Here is a 20,550-nt window from a genome sequence, read left to right as displayed (position 1 = left end):
GTGGTGCAGACCCAAATCAAAATCTTGATCTAGTGAATTTAAATGTGGTTTTATAAGGCGACTGTTGGGCCTTGGCTGAGATATACCCTCTATCGTATATGACTTAGGATTCAAACTAAATGATGAATATACAAGAAAAGCCAATTAAATGTCTTTTCCACACAAATAATAATTATATGATTATAACAGAGCAATGTTAATCATAACACCTTTTATCAAAAAGGTTAAAATGTTCACAGTCATGTGAAAATGTAGAGAAGCCATAGTAACGTGACTTTATTATGAATTGAAAAACTCGGTCCCGGGACACCCCTTCACCAAGTGGAGGTGTTGGGACAGAGGGGAATGGTAGCCCCCCCCCCTGCAGGACACCATCACAGCACTGATGCTCCTTCAGTGACTGATCTACCCGAAGTGTCTGAAGTAGAGGAACTGCAGGTCGTCCCTTCCTGCAGCTGTTAGACTAGCAGCTCTACGCCCAGTCGACCACATGCACCAATTCTGGGGATCCACTATAAACTCAATCAGGTTAAAATGAATCTAACTGCAATGCTCATTTCAATCTGTGCAATTCAATGACTAATTTGCAATCCTGTTACACTGTGTATACATTCTGCTCACAATATATGCAAATATTCAGTTTCAATATAAACACAAAGCTTTCCCTTGTGTTTATATTGCATATTTACGTAATTATTGCTGTACTGATATTTTTTGACACTGCTGCAACACAGCAAATTTCTCCTTCTACGGACTAATAAAGGATTATCTTCTATCTACCTACTAATTCCACAAACATCTGTCTGTCTCTATGTGGAACACATACTGGATCTGATGAACTGTTCGTCTTATCGCCTTCATACTTGGCATTTGCATTGCTAAGGGCCCAGGGAAGTGCAGTGCCAAATTTGGTGTGATTTGGACATGCGGTACGTTGAATATTAATTAAGATAGAATAAAACAAACAGGCAATCAGCACTCCAGCACAGTGGGGGCAGGGCAGTTTGAGTTCATTCTGTGAACGAGCTGAATCTTCTTCTCTGTCCTCAGTTAAACGACAGCAGAGGTCAGCAACTGGGTCAAGCTGCTTGTCAAATCAGCGCTGTAGCATTTTCATAATTTAACTGTTTTTATTTCAATGTATCGGACCAACACCAGGTGTATGGGTACTGAGTTCCATCATGGCAACACCATTTACAGAATCGCTTCCTCTTCGGCAATTTGTCTTCAATGTTCCTTTTGTGGCTACAATGCTTTATATTCAGCTAACAGAGCTTTTATTTCCAAAAGTTGTGATGTTGGTTCTGAAAATTGTGTCAGTTTCTTAACAGCCCTCTGAAATAGAAAAACTGCAACGTATGAAAAACACTAGTTTTAATAAACCGAACATGTGAACAGTAATAAAGCAAATTCAATTTCATTGTATGAAAACAATTACATCTTGCAGATGAACCAGGTTGGAGGAACACACAGTTTCTAGCTTGACTCAGCACCATGGACCGTTGATAGTTTATATAGAAAATCTCTGCACACAACGTCCAGCACACAAACCATAGAAAGTGACAGTATCTTGTAGATCTGTTTGAGGAGGACTCACTAATGACATGGGGTAATTATGAAGTAGCTCTCGATCACTAACACAGGACAAGAGAGCATCCCAAACATTTAGAACAGGCAATGCACTGGACTTAAACCTGCACTTGTAGGTTAGCCCCGCCCCTCTAACCTCTCATCTCCTCTTATCCCCGCCCCCCGCCCCGCTCCTCTTGTCCCACTAAAACGATTTGAGCGCACGCAGGGACTCGTCCCCACGGCCGCGGATGGCAACATGGCGACAGAGGTAAGGCTGGCTGATGTTAAGGCTTTAATCTCCCCCCCCCCCATGTTCCCACCATCTGCAGGAACCTCACCTCCATGGTGGCGCTATGAGTAAGAATAAAAAACACGGGTGCGGGTGAGCGCAGAGACGAGGTGACACTGCTCACTTCAGTCAGTGTCCTACATTCTCCTGCGCGTCGGCCCAGGATCGGTCGGTTATTCTCTCGTAGCGTGTTTTATAGAGAAGATGTTTTATTGTTATAAAGAGAATAAACCTTTAACATCTCAGGGATGTGTCAGGAGCAGCGGAGCAGCGGGTCCCCACAGGGATGTTAAGAACAAAATGTGTTTGGTGAAAGCAGATCGGGGCTTTTTTGTCTGCTGAGACGCCCCGTTAATCCACCGTGTTGACTACACACACACACACACACACACACACACACACACACACACACACACACACACACACACACACACACACACACACACACACACACGCACACACACACACACACACCCGCACACACCCGCACACACCCGCACACAGAGGGAGGAGTTGCGTTCAGCACCATGGACAGAAGCCACTCACTGCTTTCCTTCTGTGCTATACAGTTAATGCTGGCTTTACAATAGAGGTTGATAACGATATATAGATATAAATAATAACAATAATGCAGTTGTAAGTCAGAATCAGTCTGCCTCATCCTGTTCCTCATCATCGATCTGTTGTGAGCTGTAGTTTAGATGTTGAACCGTCTCCTGTGAGCTGTGCTTCTCTGTTCGAGCAGGGAGAGGGAAGAGGGGGAGAATGTGTGTGTGTGTGTGTGTGTGTGTGTGTGTGTGTGTGTGTGTGTGTGTGTGTGTGTGTGTGTGTGTGTGTGTGTGTGTGTGTAGGAGATAGTGTGTCCAGTGCTGGGCTCTGCTCCAACACACAACAAGGCAGAAATAAGTGCAGACACTGAGCCACGGGGAGATTGATCACATCTCCTCTATCATCCTGCACCGGCAAATCAGCCTCTGTTTGTACACATTGACCGTGAACAGGTGCTCACAGGGGTGTCGCCCTCTGTCTCTCTGGGGACTCATTACAGAGATACGGTTTTAACCCCTACTGTGTGTGTGTGTGTGTGTGTGTGTGTGTGTGTGTGTGTGTGTGTATGTGTGCTCAGTTCCACAACCTGCAGGAGCTGAGGCACAGTGCGTCTCTGGCCAACAAAGTCTTCATCCAGAGAGACTACAGCGAAGGAACCACCTGCAAGTTTCAGACCAAGTTCCCGTCGGAGCTGGAGAGCAGGGTGAGGAGACTTCTTCTGTTTAACATGCTCCTGTTTTGGATGTATATATATGTGAGTGTGTGTGTGTCTTTATATCAAAGGCATTTATATATTTAAATCAAGTCAAATGTATTATTATAATTCATTATTTTTATTAAGAAACACATATAAATACAACATTAGAACCAAATACCCGACAGATGACAGGGGCAAAACAGTACAGTACAATTTAAAAGGCCTACAGGATCATTACAGAAGGAGAAAAAAATGAGGCAAAGTCCCTTGTGCAAGAAAAAAGTGAGTTAGTGGCATCAATGCAAATGAAAAAACAAGAATCATTCTTTAACAAATCTCTGTCTGTGGTGGACGACGTATTAGAGACATTTTTAAGAAAGAAAAAGGAGGTTTTGTGTAGAAAGTCATAATAATAAGAGAATAAATGAATAATATGACAATAGAGTAGTAATATTATGAGAATTATTTGAATGATTGAAAATTCCTCTGTCGCTATTGGTAATAGGCTACTATTATTAATAGTTATAATAATACTATTGATCATTAATTGATCATTTTAGTTGATTTTCAAAATAAAAGATGACATAGTTCCACCTTATCATTAGCAAGGTTTCTTTGTAAACTGAAACTCTCCATGACTATTTTGAGATATTTCATTGGTAAAAAAAAGATCATTAAATTGAGGAAATAAATGGCAGATCTTCATCAACAGTCCAAATTCACAGCTACAGTCCCTAAGACTGTCATTAATGAGAAAAACCCACACTTCCTCTCCACATTTCACTTGACTCATCTCTCTCCTCGTGACTCTGTCCTGCGTGCGTCTCCAGATCGAGCGGACGCTGTTTGAGGACACTGTGAAGACTCTGAATAACTACTATACAGAGGCGGAGAAGATCGGAGGACAGTCGTACCTGGAGGGGTGTCTGGCCTGCGCTACAGCGTATATCATCTTCCTCTGCATGGAGACACGTTACGAGAAGGTCAGGCTGGTTCTCTCAAAGGCAGCTGGATTTTCATGTTCAAGTTCAGCGGTGAACGTGTTGTGGGTTTTTCTTCTTCTGTCTGTGTGTCAGGTGTTGAAGAAGATCGCCAAGTACATCCAGGAGCAGAATGAGAAGATCTACGCTCCCAGAGGTCTGCTCATCACTGATCCCATAGAGAGGGGGATGCGTGTTGTATCCTTACTCAGTGTTTTTGGGTCCATGAACACAAAAGTATGAGCGCTGTTTGAATTAATAAATCAATGCTTGTGTTTGCATCTCTCCTGAGGAGAAGAGAGAGGCAATTCAATCTTTAGGGTCCCTTAGCACAGGTAATACCATTTCAGAGACAAAATACATAATATGGAAATAAGATTTGATTATATTCTCATGAAGCATAACAAGTTTTACCAGTATTTCATAGAAATAAAAACCCCACTAAACCTGAACAGTTTATCAATTTAGAGAAATATCAAATAGTCCCACAACCGTAACTTGAAGTGTTTTAAAGTCTGATAAAATGAACTCTGATACTACCCGTTCTACCATATACTTTAAATCTGAGGCCAAAGTACCGGTTCAAAGACAAACTTCAGCCTATTTGTCAAATGTTAATGTGGGAGAATAAGTAATTTATGAGCCTTATTCACTTAGTGCATCCTAACCTATTCGTGCAAATACTCAGAAGTACTTTTACAGTGTAGTTTTGAAGTAATTAACTGCCAAAGTACATTTTATCAAACAAATGTCAGCATATTTTTAATTTTTTTGTGGCATTCAAATGATTTCTTCTGTAAGCAGTTTATGAACCTCATACATTTTCTTCCTCACCTACATGTTCTTTATGCTAAATACTGCTACTGTTATTAATTAATGTGTCATTTATTTCATATAAATTTTATTTAAATGGTGACAAATTGTGCAGCATTTTCAAACAGGAAAGAAAACTCCGTCTTAGCGTTTTATTTTGATCACAGACTGTTTTAATAGACGTTCTTGTGATATCTACCATTACTGAACATTTTGTATGAGAAGCCATTCAGCCAAAACAAAGAGATGTGACGTTTGGTCCTAATGGCCCAGCCCTAAAGAGTGCTGGTGTTTTCAGATACTCTGCAGTGCCTTATTGGTCCCTAACTACTTTCTCCAGATAGAGATTTCCATCTATGAAGACCGGGGCTCCAGCGGCTCCAGCTCAGGGAGTAGCTCTGTGTCCGGCAGCACTGCTCGATGACTGGCTGCTTCCTCAGCTCCCTGTCCCCCTGGTCACTCACCACCGGGGAAGTCAGGACCTGATACCGCTCCTGTCCCAATACTTCATACGTATCATCCCTCAGCTATGTTCACACAAAGGATTCACTAGCTTTTTTTCTCTCTTTGGCAAATGACCTGACATCATCACGTGCTTAAATTGTTCCAAGCTTTTTTCACAGTGAATGCACTCCAGTCGTTTCTTGCAAACTGACTTGCATGCACGTTGACTCAGATGTGTTTTGCTGCAGTGTCTCAATGGAGAAAAATCATCGCAATACTTTGTGGGATCGTACCATTAACGTCCTTCCTGTTTTGTCTGGTGGGAGATGAAAAGGATGGAAGGAAGTAAGGAAGAAGAGAGGATGTGTTAGTGTTGAGACGGGAGTGACGACCACAGGCCTCATGGAAACCTCATACCTCAGCCACCGCAGCTGCACCGCAAAGTCCAGATCAGCCTCAGCGGCGCCCTGACCGACTGGGAAACTGGACTGAGCCCATCACCATCCACCCGGCACCACCACCACACTGGCTTCTGAAGGACGTTATCTGTCGTGCAAGCATTCGAGCACGGCATCACAACATCTCACTGTGCAAAGGAACTCTTCCTCCATCAACTCTGCTGTACCTCATACTGTCTGGTAGCAGATGAATGTCACTCAGCACATCCATGTACAAATGTAGCAGATCTTCCATATCTCGCACATGAAAGTAATTAGACACAAATGCACCAATCCAAGTAGTAACCTCTTGGTTTCAATGAGCGAAGACCAACTCTTCCTAAATTTGTATTATGCAAAGACGTAGTGTGCATTATTATATATGTGGACCAAGTATGGGTCAGAAAGTCTTCCTGAATCTTACCTGTAGTGTTTTGAAATACATCAAACCTCCAAAGAACAATAACTGCCAAAAAGAAAAAAATACAGACTCACAAATGTGAATGTGTCTTTTATTTTGGTGACATTGTGCGAGGACTGACTTTCTTATCGCTTGTTGTTTGATACACAGCAAAGAGATAAATATGACTGGTGTCTGATAAAAACTCTTTCATCGCAGCTGCACAGAACTCGTCTTTCTTTGTCGTCACCCTGTAAGTAAACATGAGGCCGCCTGACAGGATACAGGTCGATGTGCCGGTAGTCATCAGATACTGAACGTGCACAGGAGCAGGTCTCCAGGACTGGAGCTGCTAAATGGAATGCAGCCAATATTATCGTTGTACTTATCAGCAGGTTTTTATCAGTAATGAAAACACAACAAACATCACTAATGTTACTAGAGAAAAAGACCAGCTGTGGATCAGGATGTAGAGTGGGTGGTCCATTAAATGGAGTGTAGGCAATTCCATCCCAGTCTGTGTGCCGAAGTTTCCTTGGGCAAGATAATCCCTGATGGCTCTGCGTGATTGTTGTTTGGTAAAGTGCTTAATATGCACTGTAAAACTACAATAGAGCTGAACAAATACAAACTTGATAAGTGTTTTAAAAATGATTTAAAAATGATAATATATTACCACAGTATTATGAAATGTGCTGAATGTGAAAAAGACGTCAATTTTGGTGACAATGAATGCTAGCAGCTGTTTCAGCCCCCCCGCCTTGTGCACGTTGCTTGCTGAGCCGTTGTCTTGGTGAATTGCTAACTCTGCTTGACGCAGGACAGAAACGACCAAATTACCACAGTAATCAAAAATAAAATGGTACCACCATTTCAAAGTACATAACATCTTATTACATGCACTACAGCATCAGTAAATCTCACAAATCCGAGCTTTGTTTCCAAGCATGCTTATCTGGCTATGACAGAGCACTTTCGGCTGGGTAGTGGGTCGATATTGACCCATTCTTCAGTCTTCACTTGGAAAGTGCAGAGACGACAGCGTGCACCCAGGAAACATCCAGACTGCGTGACGTCTAGACACTAGGACACCATCAACTAGTGAATCCAGATGGACACACGGTCACTGCATGTCACAGGAAGTCAAGCAGATACTTTTCTCAGACATGATGGTTGTTACTCTGAAGACTAGCGACTCATGAGCTGTGCAGACAGCACCAACACGCACTGTAGTAAAAGTGTCTTAACACAGGAGGCTTGAAACGTGGTGACGGACGTGGAGCGGATTCCAATGTAATATGGAGCCAACGCTGCATGAGTGACAGCACAAAGCAGGTGAGAGCAAGAACGAAGGAGGAAAAGAAGGAAGGGCAGACACAAGGTTAGGACGACACAGTAGAAATGGTTCAAACGGAAGCACATGGCAGTTAAATGGAAATATGACGACAGAAGACCATAGAGACAAGTGTTTACACTAAGGAATTTGCAGAACGCAATATATCTCCTTTGTGATAATAATTATAACAATCAAAATAATGATAATATAATAATAGTAATATAACTTATTATATTTCACAATTCATGATAAAATGTAACATAGGACTTCAGCTAAAAACAGTTTAAACACTAAACAAGACAGGGCAATACAATTGAATATAAAGAGGAGGCTTAAATAGGTGATAGTGTTAATGTAATGATGAGGTTGTTTTTAAGATTAATTCTCTTAAAGCACCAAAGACTGACGTGATCTTTTTTCTACTTATGAAGTAAGAAACTGACTCAAAGAATATTGATTGGTAACATTTTATTAAGAGAGTTCGTCATGGGTCATAAAAGACAACATTAACCCTAGCAGTAGTACAAATTAATACTTGATTAAAATTAATGAAAAATAGTTTAGCTACTCATAGAGTAAAAGAAACAACACGATTTTAATTTTGAGGGCTGGACAAAAAGTTTGAAACCATTTTCTGTTTAGTTTTTCTGTTTCCAAAGATATTGTATTGCCTCCTCAAAGACCTGCAAAAAATAAATAATAAAGAAAAGAAAATTGAAAACAGAACAATAATAACATTTTCATTTCAAATCAATATTTGAGGCACTTTATTTAAGAACAACTCATTTAATAAACTTGCCTACCTGCACAGTGGCCATTCTTGACGGTGAAGCCTTTACCACACTGAAAAAATAAATATATATTTTTTCAAATACAGAAAAACAAAGGATTTTGACTTCTGTTAGTATTATGTTGTAAAATTACATTTGATTGAATTAAAACTGACAGTCAGAAGAAAAGAGTTGTGTTAGATTAGTCAATAAGGCCACTGATAGAGGCACACTGGAACATTACCCGTGTTCATAGTTCATGCTGTGGCTCCGCACTCCGTACCTGCGTGTCATCGGTGAGCGGAGTCACTTCCACTTCTCTGGGATAAGACACCTCCACCACTGAGTTCATCTCCCCAGGCTGAAGGGCTCGGCTGATGGAGCTGCCGTCTGGCCAGGAGACCTGCAGCACCTTCACCTCATCGTTTCCTGGGAGTCCAGGGCAGGAAAAAAAAATTATAAGTTTTATATTTATACTGCCTTTTACTTTAGATACTGCGTCTATAATAGTCTATAATGTTTAAAATGCAGTTGTTACCTAAACCAAAGTGGGCGACAGGCTCCATCTCACACAGGTACCCGGAGCCTCCGTCAATGATGCGTGTGTGAGCTCCACTCTGATTGGTGAAGGCTGTTACCTTGGCGCCCCGGGCAAAAGAGCCAAACTGGGTGCGAGGGATGACCCGCAGCCAGTTATTGGACGAGCCCTGACAACAACGACGATGGGTTAGGCTGATGTAACTCACACCCACAAACGCACACATACACAGACACGCACACACACGTACACACCTGTGTGACCTTGAAGACAGATATTGGCTGCTGGGCGCTCTCTCCATGTGCCAGCAGCAGCTCCAGCTGTCCGTCCCCATCCAGGTCTGTCACGGTTCCACCTGTCCAGTAGCAAACAGAGAGCCTTTATTGCTCTGACTCCCATGAGTCAACTAAACTGTCGTGTTTATCTGGCAGCTTTGTCTCTTTAAATCTCAAATCAAAAGACAGAGAGGAGGCAGAGATGTCACATGTTTCTTTTAGCGCTCTACAGTTTGATAATCAAACTGATGACAACATGTTGTCCTGAGCTCTGAGGCAGCTGACCTGTTCCTCTCCCCTGTGGCTCGGCAGCATCTCCCACGTTAAGCTCCTCGATCAGTGGATCCGCACCAGTTCTCCTCGCCACCCTGCAAACAAACACATAGGATTAGAACAACATTTTTTTATTTAGGGATTTCCCGTCATGTAATGGTTTACGTGTGGCGCCTCGGGTCCACGTAATTATTACGTTCTTACCTGAACAGCCTGTTGGGGGCGTTTCCTCTGTAGGCAATGTTGTTGAAAAAAACGTCCAGCTCCTTGTCGTTATCAAAGTCAGCCGCGATGACTGTGCGAATAGGGGAGGGGGTCGCAAATCCCCCAGTAGCTACGTTCTGCAAGAGATCATTTTGAAATCCTGTTTTATCAAATTCTTTCCATTTCACAGAGTTTTATCTGATCTTCTTCATTCTTCTGTAAAAGTCCTCACCCGAAATTTAGAGTCTGTGCCCTGCAGGTAGAGTCGGTGTGGGCCGTTCCAGTTTCCATAAACGATGTCTGTCTTTCCATCCCCATTGAAGTCAGCGAGTGTTACTCCTCTGCCATGCTGGTACGTGTCCTCCACACCTGTGGATATAAATGCAGTGTTAAAGCTTTAGTGCTGCCACTACTGGAAAAATAGTGATGAGATCAAGTGTCTCTGGTGACATCTAGTGGTGATATTAAAGAAGACACTACGGCAGAGCAGCACACTGATTCTTCCCCATAAATTACTTTTCTTGTAAAATAACCACAACAATTAAATCTTATTATGCAAAGTCTCTTCTAGTTTAGTCAAAACATTAAAATCTTGGTAACTTTTTCTCGCTGAGATTTAGATGAGAATATCTCGTGTGTGACCATATAAACTAAAGCCAATAATAACTTTGTCCAATCTGTAGAACTCTTCCTTTAAAGAAAACGTGCAATTTAAGATAGCAAGGACAAAAAAGTCCGGTCTTTGGCACAGTGATGGTAAATCTTGATACAAAACAAGGAAATTAAGCAAATCATCTACAAAAAGCACCTACTTGTTGCTGCTTTTTATATTTCGTTTTTAGTGTCAAAATGTGAGGTAACGGTTGAGTTCCAGTAGCCATTGACTGACACAGTGCAAAAATGTCCATAGTTCTCAGATTTCCTCAGATTTCTCATTCAATCTTAAGTATTTCAACTCCCACCACTTCAGCGTTCTTGCTCTTTCGCTCAAGCTCACCTGCCTGTCTGGCCATGTCAACAAAAGTCCCATCTCCTTTATTCTTAAACAAGAAGTTGGGTCCGTTCTCGTTGTCACAGAAGACGTCCGACCTGGCGTCGCTCAGGATCGGCCCGACCACCACACCGCGTCCACCTGCAGGACGAGCAAACTGTGAGAGTCGACCTCAAACCTCATCACACACGTCATCTTCTCCAGCCTGAACCCCTTCTGACCTGTGAACTTGTTGACCCCGGCCTGAGCAGCCACGTCCGACAGAGCGATGACGCCCTTACTCACATCACTGGCAGCCTCGTCCATTTCTAAGAGAGCATGGGGGCCCACAGTGCCACTGGCGTAATTGGCCACGTAGATGGAGTAACGACCTGTTCCCTGCAGTGCAACAGCAGACAAGAGGAGTGAGAGGACTTGTTTTTAAAGCAGAAGTTGGATTTTATGATTTCAACAAAGTGGATTAACTGACCTTTCTGTCCACACAGGCCACAGAACGTCCTGCCATGCGATTAGCCACGCCCCGACGCACATTGACCTCGTCATGAAGAAGATCTTCAAAGCGACCGTTGCGAAACTTGAAGAGCTTGTCCGAATAAGTTGCCCGCCCTGCATAAAAAACAAAAAGCCAGAAATTATGAGGGAAATCCCTTCACATACTGTTGTACAGACATCAGGAGGCCATTTGGGTGGTTCTGGTTTGATCTTGACATTGCACTATTCACCAGAGTAGGCGTCGTTTGTGTTCAGGAAGTAGATCTCCTCACGTCCGTCTCCATCCACGTCGCAGGCGGTAACTCCGATAGCGTTACCTGCTCGGTCCCTCAGGGCGTAGTATGGAGAGGTGCTGTCGTCAGTGGCGATGTTTACCAGCTTCTTCTGAGTGCGATCGTACTTCAGCACCAGGTTGGGCCCGTTGTACCTGAGAGAAAACGTCACATCGATTTGATTTGTACAAATTCATGCAGGCGTTCGGCCACAGGGTAAAAAAACTCATAGCTGGGTTCTGTCCCACCGTCAGCCCCTCACCCTGCCACCACCACCTCCAGGTCGCCGTCACCGTCCACGTCTGTCACGGCCATCCCGTAGTTGAGCTGTGTCGGGTTGTGATGATTGTCCGGAGGGAGCATAGTCTGCGTTATGACCTGGAACATGGGCTCGGAGCTCTGGGCGAGAGACTGATGCCGGAGTCCCACCAACAGGAGGAGCAGCAGACCTGAGGCCCACATCGTCACTGCAGCCTGATGGGACACAGAGAGCAGGTGTGGGTTAGACAAATGTATGACGACGCACAGAGATAGTCAGTGTAGTCGATGTGGCCTAGGGGGTAGAGGGGGCGGTCTCCGACAAGAAGGTTGCCGTTTCAATCCCCACTCTTACCTATCTGCATGCCAAAATGTCCTTGGCACCCCTAAATGTTGTAGTAATGTAATGTAGTAGTGTAGTAAAATGTAAGTTGCTTTGGGCAAAAGCGTCAGCTAAATAACATGTAATGTAATGATATGGTAGACACAATATTATTTCATCAATGGCAAAATAAAGTCCAATATATAAGGGGATATAATGCCTATGAATTGATAGATAGATAGAGTACTTTATTCATCCCCGAAGGGAAATTAAGTTGTCATAGCAGCCGGTATATTTGAATACAATATAATACAATAAAATACAATACAATACAATAGAATAAAATTAAAAATATTGAGGTAGAAAGAATAAAAAACAGAAGCACAAGATAAAATACAATAAAATAGGTAGATAAGGTGCAGTGGCAAGATGATGGTAATAGTACTGATGATGGTAATGGTATTGTTAGACAGTATATAAGAACAGTACAGTATATATAGTATATAATATAACATAATATATATTTATATATGATAGTAATTATACCAATATAAAAGCAGTTTTGCTTTGAATTGTGCAAGAACGGTGAGGAGGTATAACACATAATTGATTTTAATGTTGCATCTCACATTGGTATCTGTTTTGTTTGTCATTCTCTCCTCATTATCGATAATTACTGAAGTTTTATCCTGATAACATGAGGCTCATGTTGCTGACACACAGCAAGGTTTCACAAACACAAAGTTGAAAAATGTACAAAAGGCCACAATTAAATGAAAGAATCCAAATAGATGTTACAAGTAAGCTATAGTGAAATCTAGAGAAAGAAGTTGCCATCAATGGAAAGACAAAGTAAATACTAGTTTGGAGCAGGTTATTTCAAAGGAGAGCTCCAACGTGTTTTTCCTGATTAGTGAAAACAATCCTACATTGGAAGTTGCTTAAAAAATGATATACATTTCGTTAGGAATACTGTCTCGTCGTGTTGTTAATGTTTACTTGTTGTTAATTATGATTCACAGGCATAATTGATCTAACATTCAATCATAGCCTACATTGCAATGAGATCTTTACCAATACATCCATGCATGAGGTTAATTCTTCCTCTCTGAAGTATGTCTGCAGGAATGTCTCCTTCTTCCTTACCTGACAGCTGAGTGTAGAGATGGAGATGATGTGTCTGCGCTGCAGATCCTCGTCTTTACACAACTCCAGCTTCTAACATTTACAAAACAGCTTGTGTAACGTGCAGAGGATAAGCCAATCAGAGGACATCTCTCTGAATGATCGGGTTGTTGACCAATGGCTGACCTGCATTTCTGTGCCCGTGTCTCCGAGACCCGGATGCTATGTATTGGTAGTCACAGCAACAATACACGTATAATACATGAGTGATTAGAAGTGTTAGGGAACGATCATAAACTGTGAAGTGGATGGAAGTTGAGCTGGAGAACAAAAACAGTTTTGTATCGCGTTAAATAAACGAGCCTGTCCTGCAGAGTGGCTCGGCTGCGGCGCCCTAAAAGAACGTCATCTCCCAGCATGCAGCGGGTTCTCCTGTGCTCACGTCAGTAGCGCGACGAACCTCGGTGGCTGAAGCAGAGACTGTGGGCTGAACAAACCAAACACGGGTGAGCTGAAAGAACAATAACAGTACCGTCCCTGTTTATACGTGTGGTGTCGTAATTACAATGAAAACAAAAGACCTCAATTGTCTTTATGTTTGTGTTCTCGATAAACAGCTAATATCGCGTCAGTTGGTGGAAGTTTAGCCCGTTAGCTAAACCGGTTAGCATGCTGGAGCTAACTGAAACACAGTGCTAAGCTACTTGGTCAGTTTTCAGGCTCCAGCAGCGTGTGAGCTCATTCTGGTTGTTTGGATGAAATCAAATCAATATTGGATCAAATTTTTCTCGTTTGAAAATCTGCGTATGATTTAGAAATTTTAAAAAACTGTTTATTTATTCATTTTATGTGTTCCACTCCACTTGATGTACACAGCACTCCACGTTAGCACGTTAATTAGAACAGACTTTAGGTGAAACAAACTGCTGCATCGAAAAAACGATTTAATGGTAAAATCAATAAAATAAAGCAATACAACTAAAAAAGTAAGAAGCTAAAAGAAATATTATAGCACTGTTAAATAATTTAATTAAATAAGTTGAATAGAGGACACTGAGGGGCTTGTCTGTGAGACAGATGTGGAGACAGTGAACGCCCTTTTTAAATTATGGATCATGAAAAGCTATTGGCTGTAAATGTCTACATTTTCTGAGATTAATTCATTTTAGATTTTTTCCATCACCTTGCAAATGTATGATCTCTTTTATCTCTTTAGGCTTAAATCTGGGGGACAGTTTCATGTCACCTTCCAATTTATACCTTTTGACAATCTCATTCCATATTTTCAGTGTATTTTATCAAATCAAATTTTCCTTACAAGTTGCCTGATTTGTCCCTCTTCCTCCGTGATCCAGGTGATTTATTAATACGATTGAGTAATGGATTTGGAACAGCCAAAGGTAGACTCTGCTACATCTCAGCCAACACCCGCACCTCCCTCCGAGACCAAGAAGCCAAATCCGCCTCCGTACGTCCCCAAACAGCGACTTCCTGACAAAGACAAAACTCAGGCTCAGGGAGAAGCAAAGCCGAGACCCAGGCCTCGCTACACTGACAAGGCACGGAAGAATGCCAAGAACAAGAAGGACAAGGCTGGAGGAGAGGGTAAGTCGGCAGCCGTTGAAGGAGAAGATGCAGGTGAGCTACAGAACAGCGATACAAAGCCTGATGTGAAGGAAGAGCCGCTCGAGGATACAGATGTGCAGGTCAAAGAGCAGCTTGAGTCAGCCAGTCTGGAGGCAGATGTTGCCTCACGGCTGGAAGCAATATCCCTTCTGGAGGAAGAGGAGGAAGAGGAGGAAGAGGAAAGCTGGGATACACTGTTCAACGATGAGGGCGACTCTTTGGAACAGCACCTGCCTGCCGAGGTGAGAGTTTGCTTTCAGTCTGGCTGATAAACAAAACAAGACCTGATATCAAGAGATCCAATGCCCAACATTCACATACACTGAGTTTCTAATTCAATCAGCACAAAAGCAGTCGGGAGAAGTATAATTGAAGCTTTGGTTCTGTTCCTTCTCCTGTCATTTACTCGTATTCCACCTGTCTTCATCTGTACACTTTCCTTCTCCCTGGCTGCAGCTGGCTGTGAAGCAGGGTCGAAAGAAGAAGTCAATCCAGGGCCGCAGGTTTGATTACTACAACATGGACCGAGAGGAGGATGATGAGGAAGCCGACCTCAGAGATGATGAAATCTCTAACATCGTAGAAATCTACGACTTTCCTGCTGAATTTAAGACCGATGACCTTCTCAAGTTATTCCAGGCTTATCAGTATGTATCATACAAGGCACAACATCTTACTTTAAGACATTTTTTTAAACCACAACAGGGTAAAAAAAAACCTCTTACATTCAATTATCTGGTATTTAGCCCTTAAAGAGTCTTAACTAAGTTAAAATATTACTTACTAGGTTAAGGTAGGTCTTAATTATGTTAACAATAATTTAACATTGAAATAAAAAGTCTTAAATATAACTTGTTGAAACCTGCAGGTGCATTTTGAGATTGAAAATGATGAGCTATGTTGGATGTAGCAGCATTTCTATTTCGACATGGTCCTAACTTAAAACAAGAGAATAGAGCTATGTAAAGTGTATTCATTTGACATGTCAGTAGGACTTGAATATGATTTTTGATCCCCAAGTGTCAGAAGATTAAAAGAATATTGGTTTTGGTAACATTTCATTTCTGATTGTGATTCCAGACAGAGGGGCTTTGACATTAAGTGGATCGATGAAGTTCACGTTATAGGCCTCTTCTCAAGCCCCATAGCAGGTGAGTTAATCGCTGCATGGTATTGTTGGGACACTTTCCATCCCAAATTGTTATAAGAGGGAGTTATGTCTTTTCTCTCTTCAGCCCGTGAAGCTTTAAGAACCAAACATCCACTGATGAAGTTGCGACCACTCTCCAAATCCTCCGCCGAAGTACAAGCCAAAGCCCGAAGCAGCTCAGGTACAAATACAGTCCTCTGGCGTTGTCAGTTTGTCTTCTGTATGTCACACATTTAAATGCTAAAATGATGAGTGTCACTCTTCATGCTCATGTCTGTCTATCCTCAGAGGACCTCCTGCCTGCAAAAGACAGACCTCAGACGAGTGCAGCGATGGCTCGTAGGCTTGTGATCGGTGCCCTTGGTGTTAAAAACAACCAGACTGACGAGCAGCGCGAAGCCGAGAAGAGGAAACTCCTGGCAGCGAAAGGTGATAATACACAGATGCATTCTTTTCAGGCTTATGCTTTTGGTCTTATGCATAGAGCATTGATGTGTAGAGCTGCAACTAACGACTATTCTGATAATCGATTAGTCATCGCTTTTAAATTTAGCTTGAGGTTGTTCGAGGCATGTGATGACTGACAATGAAGACAATAAAGATCGATAATAAGCTTTGCTGCATATAACGCTACTGTTGACACACAAGCAAAGAAAAATCAAGTTTTTGTCCATTTAAAACCAAGGACAGGTAAAGTTCTAATAAAAAAAAAATTAATTCAAATTCAAATTTCCCTTTTTCCTGTGAACTAAGAACAGGCCAAGTGCTGATACTAAAAATAAATAAAAAATCAAGTATCCATTTTTCCTGTTAACAAAATGACAGGGAAAGTATCAACAATAGAAACATCAACAAACGAAACCACAGTCTTCTTCGGACTAAATAATTGTGATTTTAAAAAAAGACGTTTGTCAGGGAATAGGATAACATTACGCTTTTAAACTCGTTAACAAAAAGTTTAAACCATATTTTTGTAATGGATTCTAGAATCCTGCCCACAGGTGTATACGTGTATATAACATCTGACCGAGGCGAGTCCGCATCGTCTCCGTTACGAAGTCACACGTGACTCCTCCTCAAATGCTCGTGTGAGCAGGTCCGCCGTGCACATATTGCAGGTAGTTTTTTTTCGGGCTATGTAAAGGGTGAAGATCTCCCAAACTTTTGACTTCCTGGTACGCCATGGAACGGACGCCGCCAATGGTCCATGTTTTGTCGCTATTGCACATGCGCGACTTTTAGAGATAGGAAGGAAGCGAGATGGCTCACTCCTCAGCTACTTCTATCAGCACAACGTTTAGTTCAGCTGCACGGCACGAGAAACGCGCGCTATGACGTAACCAACGAATCATTGACGAGTAATTCGTCGTCGACTGTTTTTTTTCATCGATTTGTCGACGACGTTGATTAATCGTTGCACCCCTATTGATTTGTTCAGCAAAACCTGCTCTGTTGTATAATGTGGCGGTTGTGTGCTCTCTCCACTGGTAGTTTTTTCTAGTTTTGTGAAGGAGACTGAAATACTGCTGATCCACACCTCAGGTGGACGGTTGCTTACATTTGAAGGGTGATTATGGCCTCAGACAGAAAGAGATACACAGCTCTCTTAATAAGTTGTTGGATACTTCTGTTTTGGGTCATTTCAAGTCACCACTAAAAGAGATAAAAACATCTGTCTGAAGGGCTTATCACCCAAGGAGGTCCACGAGGAAATCGTGGTTACTGCTGACACTTTGGTTAAGAAAAGAACTGCGGAATCTAAATATGACATAGAGAAAAAAACGCGTGAATAAAATCAGAGCCTCGGAGATGACCCTTATCCTGGAAGGCAAGTCACCAACACTCCACAGGAGACCTTTCACAACTGATGCCTTCTGCAAAGAACAGATTTGTATTCTCCTCCATCTCTGGACTAAAGGTCTTTGCCCACCAAGTCTTTCGTTTTCGTTTGAAATTGTCGCACATTCACAAATAAATACGACCTCATGTGTCATCAAGATTGCACACCGACTCCTTAGCACTTTTGATGGAGATAGAAAACTCTTACGAAAATAAAGGCTGGTTGTGCAAAGACCTTAAATGTATGAATACAGAAGGGGACCATGTTGAAACATTACTTAATTTTGTGATTTGACTTTCTTTCTTAGGCCACAAACATATTAAGCATGTTCTCCTTGAGAAAAAGGTTCTCAGCCTTTCGCACGTGTAGGAATCCGCAACCGTTTGCCCTAGTTTCTGCATCACAGTGTTTCCACCAGAAGAGGGAGCTGCTTTCTTACTTTACAGATGAAAAATGGAAGGTGCAGTTGCAAGTTGATTTTAAGAGAAGTTGTTCTCTGTCCATCCCTGTGCAGATGGTAACAGGTCTATAATCAGAACAGCAGCCATTTCCCTTCACAGATGGAACATAAGTATATAGGCACAGCAAACCACAAATGGCCGTCCACTGAGCAGTGAGTCAGGAAGTCAGGGCCATGAGTATAGCGAACTAAAAACAGCTCCTTTGTTCTTAGCATGGGCGCTGCGCACTATGGTGCTCTTTACTTAAGTTCACAACACACAGAGTAAATGTCAGTGCAGACGTGCATCATGGGCTGAACATAGTGTCTCTGGGATGGACGCCACGTATTAACGTACAGCTCCATCTACAGTCTGCTTCTCACTCCTATGTGGTAGAGACGCTGATGTATACTTAGAGCAACACATCACCAACGTGTTTGTTTAAAGGCTTTCGCTGATTGATGTGTTCAACATCTCTCTGTGATTTATCTTTCAGAACAAAAGCGCCTGGAAGCCAAACTGAAGGAAGATGCTTGGGAGGGAAAGTGACAGAAAACAACAACTACTCGTATGATTCCTTTTGCTTTTTCCAACAGACGCAAAGCTTCTGTTACTTCTTCTGCTCTGTCTCTCTCCACTGGCCACTCTTTCCTACCACCACACTTCCCAGATATGGATTCCCATCAATTTTTCCTTTTTGCCGCTGTCCATTAGTCTGCAGCGTTTCCTAAGGGTCAGGGCGTCCGTTCACTGTTCCCGATCCTTTATTATTTCTTTATTAGGAACTGTTCTTTCACCTGGACTTACTTTCATATCTGTTACACTGTAACTAAGGTCTGTAATGAAGCACTGAGCCTAATCATTTGTAATTCATTGAAAGGATGATTTTCTGTGAAGCTGTAGAGCATCATGTTTGTCATTGTTTTACATTTTTTTTAGATGTTTTTTTAAGATAAACTAAACTAAATCCACCCGCAAGGTAAATATCCTGTATTGTTAAAATCATTATGATACAGTACATGATGGTATATGAATATACTGTTGAGAGTCAGTTCTTGTATCACAATGTAATAGTAACTTTTATTAAACTTTAACTTCACTTTTAAAACTTCATATAGGTCAGTTTCAGCGTTTGAACTGTGTCGTGTGTTTGTCTGTACATCTTTTCAGTCAGAGGATTTCTTTGTCCAAAGAAAGATGATGATGATAAATATGTTTTCACCCATTCTGTCAGGGAAACTTTGAACAGAAATAACTTGTCATGATCTTTCAAGCTAAGTAGTATCAAGAGCATGAAACATTCTTAGGTCAGATAGAAATATGATGAACTACAAGGTATCTTAAATAAATGTATTGCATCTCATTAATGTTTCCCCCACTGGTTATTTTTCAAAAGCTCCAACAGTAACTTAATATACTTGTATGTTGTTCAGATGAATCAGTGGGACTCCCAGTTTACCTTTCTTATCCATTTCAAACTGTATTACCAGACATTGGACAGTGTTTTTTTTTAAGTACAGTGGAGAGCATCTTTATTACAATATATGTGGTTAAAACCTTCGAAAAATAAATTCTGAAAAAATGTGTAGAACGTGGTCTTAATGTGGCTGCAGAGTCACAGATCCTGGGTCTGTGAACTTGAATGAAACTGTTGAACAGATGTTATATAACTGTGTCTGTTTGTATCAGTAACTTACAGTAGATTCCTGAATAAATAAAAAGAAAAGATTCCATTTCCATCTCCTGATTTGGTGACGTTTTCACTTCAGTTTAATCAAAGCATGATCTGTTGGTTAAGGACGCAGGTTCAACACAATCCTTTCTAATAGCCTTATATTGAAAATGTGGTCAATCTCAACTGGCTGCTTTTATTGATTACAATCAAAAACCCGAGCTTTCTATCTGGTAGACACAAATGTTGAATTAAAATAACTTTTATCCACAAATTCAGCTTCCTAATTCTTTACCAGCACCCGTGTAGCCTCAGGAGACTTTTTTTTTTTCCCATGTAGCAACTGCTGCCTCCTCTGAGGCTGCACCCAGGCCACCACAGACCACGTGGCACTGCGTCTCCTTCACCTCCTCAGCCAGTAATTAAGTTCCAGGCTCCCAGACTGCAGAGAGAGCAGCCAATGTATTTGTTCTCAGTGAACTCTGTTTCTCAGATTTGTTGTTAACTCTTTTTCATATAAACACCCAGCTGTAAGTGGATACGTTTACATATGTTAACAACATACTGCTGGGTGCACACATGGGAAATAAAAAACGTGATGTTGCCTCCATCTGATCACAACCCATATCATTTAGCTGACACTTTTTACTTCCAATCAGTGCATTCATCGAGAGGGATATTGAGCTCTCGATGAATGCACTGATTGGAAGTAACAGCTGATCCAGTACGGAACCCAGTTTGTTACTGGGCAGATCAGTGGCTGATTGCGACTGAGATGGTGCCAC

At 41.8% G+C, this 20,550-nt stretch overlaps 3 protein-coding genes across 3 annotated transcripts; 2 read left to right on the top strand and 1 right to left on the bottom strand.

Moving 5' to 3' along the window:
- The first annotated feature begins 1,780 nt into the window (after window positions 1-1,780).
- golga7ba (golgin A7 family, member Ba) lies at window positions 1,781-6,399 on the top strand. The gene is made up of 5 exons (XM_061088867.1): window positions 1,781-1,840; window positions 2,988-3,113; window positions 3,938-4,090; window positions 4,184-4,285; window positions 5,241-6,399. Exons 1-5 carry the CDS (start codon window positions 1,829-1,831, stop codon window positions 5,322-5,324), a joined length of 477 nt encoding a protein of 158 aa, XP_060944850.1. The 5' UTR covers window positions 1,781-1,828; the 3' UTR covers window positions 5,325-6,399.
- Window positions 6,400-7,979: 1,580 nt separating this feature from the next.
- crtac1a (cartilage acidic protein 1a) lies at window positions 7,980-13,152 on the bottom strand. The gene is made up of 14 exons (XM_061088856.1): window positions 13,059-13,152; window positions 11,595-11,806; window positions 11,291-11,487; window positions 11,038-11,174; window positions 10,790-10,946; window positions 10,575-10,709; window positions 9,810-9,946; window positions 9,578-9,714; window positions 9,386-9,468; window positions 9,080-9,180; window positions 8,826-8,994; window positions 8,571-8,716; window positions 8,321-8,360; window positions 7,980-8,200 (listed from the first exon to the last, which is right to left on the bottom strand). Exons 2-14 carry the CDS (start codon window positions 11,792-11,794, stop codon window positions 8,193-8,195), a joined length of 1,647 nt encoding a protein of 548 aa, XP_060944839.1. The 5' UTR covers window positions 11,795-11,806; window positions 13,059-13,152; the 3' UTR covers window positions 7,980-8,192.
- A 327-nt stretch (window positions 13,153-13,479) lies between these two features.
- On the top strand, window positions 13,480-19,826 carry r3hcc1l (R3H domain and coiled-coil containing 1-like). Its single transcript, XM_061086154.1, has 7 exons — window positions 13,480-13,543; window positions 14,393-14,905; window positions 15,120-15,310; window positions 15,744-15,814; window positions 15,899-15,994; window positions 16,102-16,242; window positions 18,590-19,826. The coding sequence occupies exons 2-7, from the start codon at window positions 14,417-14,419 to the stop codon at window positions 18,640-18,642; spliced, it is 1,041 nt and encodes a 346-aa protein (XP_060942137.1). The 5' UTR covers window positions 13,480-13,543; window positions 14,393-14,416; the 3' UTR covers window positions 18,643-19,826.
- The last annotated feature ends 724 nt before the right edge of the window (window positions 19,827-20,550 follow it).

Source organism: Limanda limanda, chromosome 2, assembly GCF_963576545.1.
Source record: "Limanda limanda chromosome 2, fLimLim1.1, whole genome shotgun sequence".
NCBI classification, from domain to species: Eukaryota; Metazoa; Chordata; class Actinopteri; order Pleuronectiformes; family Pleuronectidae; genus Limanda; species Limanda limanda.
This window is presented reverse-complemented; position numbering and strand designations above follow the sequence as displayed.